The following is a 9,657-nucleotide window of genomic DNA, read 5'->3' as shown; positions in this document are numbered from 1 at the left end:
AGTACATAGGTGACAAAAGGAAGACTAGGGAAAATGTGGGCCTGCTGCTGAATGGGGCAGGGGACCTGGTGACACAGAACATGGAAAAAGCTGAGGTACCAAATGCCTTCTTTGCCTCAGTCTTTACTAGCAAGACCAGCCTTCAGGAATCCCAGGTCCCAGACACCAGGAGGAAAGGCTGGAGCAAGGATTATGTACCTTGGTGGAAGAGGATCAGGTCAGGGAATAATTAAGCAAACCGGTTATACACAAGTCCATGGGCCCTCTCAGGAAGTTTGCAGATCACACCAAGCTGAGTGGTGCTGTTGACACACCTGAGGGACAGGTTGCCATCCAGAGGGAGCTGGACAAGGTCAAAAAGTGGGCCTGTGTGAACCTCATGAGGTTCAACAAGGCCAAGTGCAAGGGCCTGCACCTGGGTCAGGGCAACCCCCACTATCAATACAGGCAGGGGGATGAAGGGATTGAGAGCAGCCCTGTGGAGAAGGACTTGGGGGTACTGATGGATGAAAAGCTGGACATGAGTCAGCAATGTGCGCTCGCAGACCAGAAGGCCAACCATATCCTGGGCTACATCAAAAGAAGCGTGGCCAGCAGGTCAAGGGAGGTGATTCTGCCCCTCTACTCTGCTCTGGTGAGACCTCACCTGGAGTATTGCATCCAGCTCTGGAGCCCTCAGCAGAAGAAAGGCATGGACCTGTTGAAGCAGGTCCAGAGGAGGGCTACAAAAATGGTCAGAGGGATGGAATGCCTCTCCTATGAAGACAGGCTGAGAGAGTCGGGGTTATTCAGCCTGGAGAAGAGAAGGCTCCGGGGAGACCTTATTGTGGCCTTTTGATACTTAAAAGGGGGCATATAAGAAAGATGGCAGCAAACTTTTTAGCAGGGCCTGTTGTGACAGGACAAGGGGGAATGGTTTTAAACTAAAAGAGGGTAGATTTAGACTAGATATAAGGAAGAAATTTTTTACAATGAGGGTGGTGGAACACTGGTACAGGTTGCCCAGAGAGGTGGTAGATGCCCCATCCCTGGAAACAAGTCAGGTTGGACAGGGCTCTGAGCAACCTGATCTAGTTGAAGATCCCTGCTCATTGCAGGGGGGTTGGACTAGATGACCTCTAAAGGTCCCTTCCAACCCAAACTATTCTATGATTCTATGACTCTCAGTGATCTTTGAGCAATCATGACGATTGGGAGAGGTGCCTGAAGACTGGAAGAAAGCAAATGCCACTCCTATCCTCAGGAAGGGCAGGAAGGAGACCCAGGGAACTACAAGCCTGTCAGCCTCACTTCAATCCCAGCCTCAATGGGAAGGTGCCATCCAGTGGGACCTTGACAGGCTGGAGAAATGGGCTGACAGTTGATGAAGTTCAACAAGAAATGCAAAGTCCTGCACCTGGGGTGGAATAATCCCATGAATGTGTTGGGGGCCAAGCTGAACATGAGCCAGCAATGTGCCCTTGCAGAAAAAAGGGCTAATGGCAATCCTGGGCTGCATTAGGAGTGTTGCCAGCAGGTCGAGGCAGGTGATCCTTCCCCTCCACTCAGCACTGGTGAGGCCATACCCAGACTACTGTGTCCAGTGTTGGGCTCCCCAGTACAAGAGAGATTGGTAAGTAAGAATTTTAGAATTAAACTGAATAGAGAAAGCAAAGTCATCTGTTTAAGTAACATTTTAGCAAGTAAATTTAATTTTCTTTGACTCAGTTTTATGTTTCTTTGCTAAGCTAATAAGCAAATACTTGCAAATGCTTTCTTTGCCTTCTGTCAAGCTACTGTTACTCAAGAAGGCAGAAGCTGCCCCATGAATCCCACCTTTTTTTTTTTTTTTTTTTTAATAGAATCTATTTGGTAGAAGTCATTAATACTTTTAGATAGTATCTGTAGTCTGGTTTGTATCCAGTGTTCCACAGGAACGCTCTCATAACCAGTTTTCTGACTAGTGTGTATTGACATCTGGACAGTGCTTGTGAAAGTGTTATTGTAGGCCCTTTGTGAATACAATCCTTGCAGTAATCTATCCAAAGATGTTTTGATCTGTTCGTGTGCGCTATTGGACAGAGAACTTAATTTCCTGGAGGCTGTAATCCCTTTTGATCAGATACTAAATTTGATTTATTATTCATATAAAATTTGACTAATGGATTTAGCGTGAATGAAATTCTAAAATCCAGTTATTAGCTGTTGGGCACTGGAATATCATTTTACTTAGGACGTTTTAACACATTAAGTTTTAGATCTCAAAATAATATTATTATAGCATCTTTAAAATCTGGTATCACATTTGACTCTTCAATATTGGGTATATTAGGTGAGATTTCACATCTCTAGCTTAATTTTGACACCAATTTTTGAAGTTGTGATGATACTTTCAATATGACTTATGCCGCTCTTATGTTATTTTTCTGTACTGTTTCTAATCTATCCTATTCCAATAAGCATATGATTTTCCAGGTCAGCGTGAAGTAGAACGTCTGGTGTCTCTCTGTGCTTGGCTTTAAGATACCACCATTTAACTTTTATGTGCTAAATAATGTTTGAGTTGAATGCAGACAAGTACATTGCCTTTTAAAGCACTCTAAACTATTCAAATGTTTGGAAGTTGTTTATTATTTTTAAGTTGATCTAATAGAGAATATTTTAATGCTTCTAAAGAGTTCAACCAATGTGCAGTCAAGAGGAAATGTATTTGGAAGCAGAATACAGTTTTGATCATGTACGAGGTAGGTCGTTAGGGTTCTCAGTTTTCCCCTCTACTTGATTTATACTCATTGGCATGCCAATCAAATAGCTTTTTTCAGAAGTGATGTCAGTGACACTGTACAAAATGGGTGGAAGAAAGATGGCACAGCCGTAAACCCTATAAAATCTTTCCCTTTTGTTTACTTGCCTACTATACGTGTCACCTTAAGGAGAGATTTCAATCCATTGAGTGGGCAGTTACAAAAGTAAAATAGTGTTGCTATTTAATTTGCTTTATCTGAATTTCAGCGCCTGAGTTGTTCTGCTTGATCAATAATAAATCAATAGGCAGTTAATAATGGAATATATTTATGCCTTCCTGTGTTTTTCCTCTCTGTGAGGTCCAAAATATTGTATTAATCTGTTTTGCTGGCAGCAAACTGAAGACTGACTATATGCTTGTACTGTACCGGTTAGTGTATCTACCGTAAGGTGGTTTAGACTTTGCAAACATGAGCCAAATTCCTGATTTTTGTGTCACTTCTGGTATATCCCACTCCCGGCTATGATGACAATAACGGCAGATCCCGGGGCTTCATTGGGCCATTCCTGTGGCTGCCCCTATCCATCATAGAAGCAGCTACAAGCTTCGCGGGGTTGTGTCTGTCCGTCTCAGACAAATGAAGAGCTCAAGTCCTTGTGTGAGTAGGAGGTCTGCTGCCTTCTTCCCCCATTCTTTCCTTGCCTTCCATAGGAACACGGCGACAGCTCTGGGCTTTGAGCCAGCCGGACACAGGAGGAGGTGTTTGGCTGTTCGGGCAGCGTTTGCTCCTCAAACAGCTGTTCCCTATCTCCTCCAAGAAAAAGGTGGCAGGCCATATGGAGGCATCCTGTGGTCCAGATTCAGCCGATGGGCGCCAGTTGGACCGTGCTGGCCTAGATCGAAATACAGGCACATCCCACTTGGTGTCTGCTATTTCTTACAGTCAGAATATTTTAAAGTTGGAGGAGGACAGACAGGATAAAACATATCTTTCATTGTAGATATAGATGTTATCTTTTTTTGGACATTCATTGTTAAGATCTTCTTATCAGTAGGTTTTAATTTATATTCTGAATGGTTTGGATTCTGTTATACTAGCCTAAATGCCCTCTTTCCTCTAGAGAAACAGAGATGTACTTCAAAGCATATATGCCAGTGCTAAACAAAATTTCTTTCTGCACAGTTTAAACCACGTTTGGGAGGAATAATACGTTCTCTTGTTAGTATTATAGGCTTTTAAAGCATTTTTTTGGAAGACAGGGTTCTCAACCACTCTCCTAGTTGAGAATGCAGATAAGCATCTGTTTTTACAGCCAATAGAGTGGAGGGTTTTTTGTTTGCTTTTCTGTTAGTTGCTTTTATTTTTATTTTTTAACTGAGTTGCACTTTCTGGGGCAGTTGAGTTTATCCCCAGAGATGTTGTCTGTGTCTTTTGTGGAAGCAAGTGTCTCAGCAGACATCAGGAGATCATCATGCACTTACAAGTATACTTTCTCATATAAAGTTTGTACTTATTGTGCAGATTTAATATTTTTCCTGATATAACAGCAGTTACAAATGTTCCATAAATTTAAAATATGATAACAAGCTGATGTTTCTTAGAATGGAATACTCAAAGGATGTATTCTTTAAGCACTGCAAAATTATACAGGGGACTTATCTTTGTTAAAATTAGTAATTTAACTAAATTACAAAGTGGATTATCCTCTTCAGTCAGACCCAATGCTAATACTCCACACAGTAGGAGATTGATACGTTGCTAAGTAAACCAAAGTTTATTTTCTTGTACTATGGTTTGAATGTGAGTTGAAGAGGAAGCGATAAGTTTTTAGTTTTGGATGTGTGCACTATAGTCCCAGTACGTCTGGTTAGGGGACTTACCATGCCCTGCGTGCCACGCTGGTTGTGCAGCGTGGTACCTTGGTTATAAGATGATCGTGATCCAAGCTTCCACCTAAGTGGCTCCTGGTATGATTTATCTGTAACCTTAAGTAGTCAATTCACAGGTAACAAAACTTTGACCATACTGCATAATATTAATGCTTGTTAGGAAAATCTTTAGATGTGGAGTGGTTGTGAAGAGGAAATACTGTCCCTGTCCTTTTAAAGCAGTTCACTTCAGGCTTTCCATCACAGCATTTTATTTGTGGTTTGTGATTCACTGAATTAATAGTAGAGTTATGTGATGAATTTGTGCGTGAACACAGTGCACATATGTTGCATTAAACAAAATGCACAAGCTAAACCTTGTACTTTAGGAGGAGCCTAAAGGGTAAATGATAGGTCCTAGTATGCAGGCATAGACCTTTGCAAGGAAACTCTTTACTGTAGCTGTCTTATTGTACCTGTGTGAATGAAGTACTACGGACTGAACCTTTCGATTTAAGGCTGAACATGAACACTTAACTCATATTTTGTGAGGAGATTTACCACAGGAGACAATGGACCTAGTGTGTCTTTCCGTTACATGAATGGGACAGGAGGGACTGGGGAGGCTGTCTCATTGCAAAACATGTCCAGTCTCAGCCCAGCTTGCTCTCCTACTTCATCCCTTCAGCCCTTAGTGGGGCTGCATTCAGCTCTAACTGATTTTGTGAAAGGACAGGAAAAGGTATAGAAAACTTCGTCACTAATTTAAATGTCATATCCAAGTGCCTTCTTTTCTGGGAAAGATTAGTATTTTAGAATTCTGTATGTTAAGTAGTATTCTGTAAATGAAGTGATCAAGAAGTGGATATTAAAAAGTCCATCACTGTCTTGCCTCTAAAGGAGATGCCACAGGGTTGTAGGCAGGGTACTTGTTTGCAGTCAGTTCAAAATTATTTCTGTGTACTCCATCAGCCAAATGCTAATGTCCACTTTGCATGTGAAGTGGGTTGTCAGTCCTTCAGACCCTTGAGTTAGTAGTTGATGTCAGGTTTGAGTTGTCTGTTATGCCACTGCTGTCTCATTAACTCTCAAGAACAATTTTTGCAGGTAGAAGGTACAGAAAAAGGGACCATGCAGTTAAATTCCATTGTACCAGAAGGAGTCATTCCACTCTGCTTCCGCTGCATGAATCCCCTAATAGTCTGGAACAGTGCTTTCTTGTGTATATTGGCGGAAAGTAAATAAAAATTGCTGACATAAAGAATAAGCAAGAATGTTATTTAGATTTAATAAGTTTCAATCCTGTGGTACCTTTTTAATTTTAAGATTTGTTCGATTAGGTTTTGCAAAGTAGGGTGATCTTTCTTCCATTAGGAAAGTCACGTAACAGCACAGGTTTGTGGACGTAATTCCTAGTGCTTCATGAATTGGGCTGTTTGAAAATTCCAGAGCATGCCTCTGTAGTTATAAACTGTTACTACAAAGTAAAATAATTTTTGGCTTTGTCTCCTGTCCTGTACAGTGAACTGGCTTTCCCTCGTTAGGTTAGGCAGCATGTCCAATAGAAAAAGCGAATTCTTGTTTCCCTGTAGATCGCTAGGATCCTCCATTCTGAATTCTTTATTTTACTTAGCTTTAGGGCAGCTCTCCTCCAGAGAGAGGAGTTCCTCTTCAAGGCTGCTGCTTCAAAGGATTTCCAGAGCTGGGAAAGGGACAGTAACCAGCAAATGCTGACAGATCTTCCTGCTTCTGGCCCTGAAAATGTGTGTGTGTGTGTGGTGTGTGTTTGTGTTTCTGTACACCTACACATTGGCCTGAAACCATCAAGTAGCATCCAACAAGGCTCATAATGAAATCTCCCCATGTTAATGAGTACATTGGGAAGAGGGGAGAATCTGCAAAGAAGGGGAGGAAAAAAATTGTTTGGTCAAAAGGAATGAACCCTTGGGGTTTATGTTCAAAGGAATGAAAGTTAACACGGTGGAAGCTTAAACTGGTTTTGGCTTTAACTGTTTCAAGTACCTTTAGTGTTTTGGGGGCTGGGAGGGGGGTGGCGTGATGGCCTCAGTATAATCTTGACATGTGGTATGATGCTTTCCTGAGATAGAAATGGAGCTGTCTCTACTTCAACGGTACACAAGAGGTTTTTGAGACTATTGAAATCTGATTTAGTAATATGGATGTAGTGATTGCCCACAACTTTGCCTTGGACTTGTGAGTACTTGAAATATTCTTCACAGAAATCCAACCATCTCTGTGTCTACAAACTCGGGAAACCAACAAAAACAAGGAATTTTTTTTTTCTTTTTTAGTTATGTATTACAGTGGAGTAGTAGATGACTCTGATGGTCAGCTTATCTCAGCTGAGAGGTGGTGTCTTTTCAAAAAAAACCCCACTAACTTTGATCACATCCAGTGATTCTTTGCTCACACTCAGTGATCCAGTGATTCTAATTTTTTCATACTCTGAGTATACAAGGGCTAATGGTACAAAGGAGTATACTAGCCAATATGACTTCACACCAAAATACATCAACTCTTTTCAAGACATCTAGTAGCATAGATATGAACACAAATTTAACTCTATGTAAACTTTTGTACTCCAACTTTTACTCAGACATTTTATTGCATGTTACATACAGTAATAGGACTTGTACATTGTGTCACTTGGTAAACAAGCAAATATTAAGCTAATTTTAATGGAAATTCCTTGTCAAGATTAGGAGCTCTGATAAATGAGCTTTGGCGTTTTGTGATTGAATAAGGTGAGGGGTTACTGCTTCTAATAGTCTGGCCACTCTTCTACAGGACGTTAATGCCCTTGTAGGCTGGGCAGCAGAAGTAGAGGTTATGATGGCTTCTCAGCTGGAAAGGCACCCACCCTTTCTACATTGAAGCCTTCATGTTGTCCAAATAAAAACAAGCCTTCTCAAAAGTGGAGGAGTCCTCTAGCGTCTAATTTATAAGACTTGAGAATCATCTTGTGATGTCCATCCAAAAACATGATGGAGTAATTATTAGTGCAAAGGCCCCTATGCAGGCATGAGGAGTTGTGCTTTCTTGTGAGACATTGAACATGAGACATGAACCACTGGATGCTACTGCTTCCCAGAAAGAGAAAAATGTCTGAAATTGGGTTTTTTGTTTGTTGTGTCCCCCCCTCCTCCCCTCCTCCCCCTTCTCTGGTTGCCATACTGAGTAACTGGCTTCTAGTCTGATAGTGTTTTAGGTGACTAGAATAACAGTCTGTCTCTTTCCGCAGTGGCTGCAGACAATCTGGCAGCAATCACTGTTACTTTTTAATATTTCTGGTTATTTTGAGATATCCTCCAAATGTCTCAAAGAAGGCTTGGAATGCTGAAGGGGAAGAAGCTTTTTTGGGGGGGGAATAGCAGCATCAGGAAGAAAATGAAATTCAGCATGCCACTATTTGTTTTTGCAGTGGTCATCACCCTGATTGCTAGCTCTGACAATATTTTCACAGAAAGGGTAACTAAATAGATGGTATTTGTTCTTTATAATAACTCTTTCAGTAGAATGTCAGGACCTGCATCTAAATGAGTATATTCACATTTTCATGATCCCATTTTTTATTTAAAGCTTCCCCTCCTAACTTTCTGAAACTACTTCATACAGACTTGGTAAGTTAAAATTAGGGTTTGTGTAGTGGATAATGTCACATTTCAAAGCTAATCTGTAGAGACCTAGCTGTGTGAACCTATAAAAGCTAGATCTGATTTTTTTTACGTATTAAGTGTTTGTTTAGTTTAAATATGTCTGTATCTTTTTTGATCAGCCTGAGCAATTTGCATGCTATGCAGCAGTCATCTTCTATACTTTATTAAATATCTGTCAATTATAAATATCAAGGTTTTACATTAATGTCAAGATAGTACATCAAAAATTCATGGAATATGTGACTTTTTTCAAGGGTATTTAATACTTAATGCATTTGTGTCATTTTTCTTTCTAGATATATTGACAGGTTTTATTAAGTGTTTGTTAGGGAGATTTCATTTTTACCAAGGGACTATAAAGAGAAGCTGCATACTAAATCAATTTTTTAATCAGAATATTGTTCTTTTTTGTGTGTCTTCAGATTCTTGTAATCTATAGGGTTTTTAAGTTAGTAGTAAAATAGTCCAAGTCAGAAATCTAACATGATCAAATATGCTGATGTATCTTAACTTTAAAATAGCTACTAGAATATTGTACCATGGAACGTTACAAATATGGTAATTATATACACTGGGATTTTATTCTGCCTTGTGTCTTTTAAGACCATATATTTTGTCCTTTATTGTAATTTACTAGCGGTTTTATGTGAATTACGTCTGGATGGTTTCCATATAGGGCAGTCCCTGCGTTTCACAAATGGGGAGGCTTACAGCACGTTTGGTGGCATCCAGAATCTTTGCCCACGGGTTGCGTGTTCAAGTTGACTCATTAGAGAGGGACTAGTTATATCAAATGAACAATTAACCTCATGGCAATCTTCTGATTTAATACAGATTTTTCTCAGAGAGGACAATGGCAGCAAATACCTATCTTGCTTCCTATAGGTGTTTGCTCCAAGTTGGGGTTGAGCATGTTGGCTGGCACTCCCTGTGTGGTGTGTGAGTAGGAACTGCACACATGTATTGTGTTTAGTCTGTAAAAATCACTTTTGCACTGTTAAGCCCTTTGCAGTCTCTGTAGTGCCTTTTCACTTTCAGTGCGTTATGGCCATAGTAATTATTGCCGTTTGCCAAATAACTTACTCCGTTGAAAGTTCATGTTTGGGAAGAGGGAGGAGAGCAGAAAAGCGCAGAGAGGAAAGACGGGGGTTATCTATTTGCATACCTGGGGTCTTTCTCCTGCGATAAACTTGTCAGACCCTCAGTTTGAAGTAAGGCAGCATTCATTCACGCTGGAGGTAAGTGATCCAAAACTCGGGTTTCAGAATGTTGGAATAATACCAAGTGCCGCTGCGGGGGCGGTTCATTTCAGCTCTGCGTCTCCTGCCCTCCGAAGCCGGGGAGGAGGACAGAGCGGCTGGAGGAGGTGTGGGGGGCCGGGCGGCG

The 9,657-nt window shown here is 40.9% G+C and overlaps 1 protein-coding gene across 1 annotated transcript in view; it reads left to right on the top strand.

Moving 5' to 3' along the window:
- LOC104073819 overlaps positions 1 to 9,509 on the top strand; it is a gene marked incomplete at its 3' end in the record, with an annotated part of 22,299 nt that extends 12,790 nt beyond the window's left edge. Inside the window, exons 9-11 of the mRNA XM_009573744.1 lie at positions 3,437 to 3,667; positions 8,909 to 9,018; positions 9,366 to 9,509. Of these exons, the coding sequence (XP_009572039.1) occupies positions 3,437 to 3,667; positions 8,909 to 9,018; positions 9,366 to 9,509 (485 nt within the window). The remainder of the gene's footprint in view (positions 1 to 3,436; positions 3,668 to 8,908; positions 9,019 to 9,365) is intronic.
- Between the last annotated feature and the right edge of the window lie 148 nt (positions 9,510 to 9,657).

This window comes from Fulmarus glacialis, unplaced genomic scaffold, assembly GCF_000690835.1.
Source record: "Fulmarus glacialis isolate BGI_N327 unplaced genomic scaffold, ASM69083v1 scaffold3853, whole genome shotgun sequence".
NCBI lineage: Eukaryota > Metazoa > Chordata > Aves > Procellariiformes > Procellariidae > Fulmarus > Fulmarus glacialis.
Note: the sequence above shows the minus strand (reverse complement) of the source record. Positions and strands in the feature narration are given on the sequence as shown.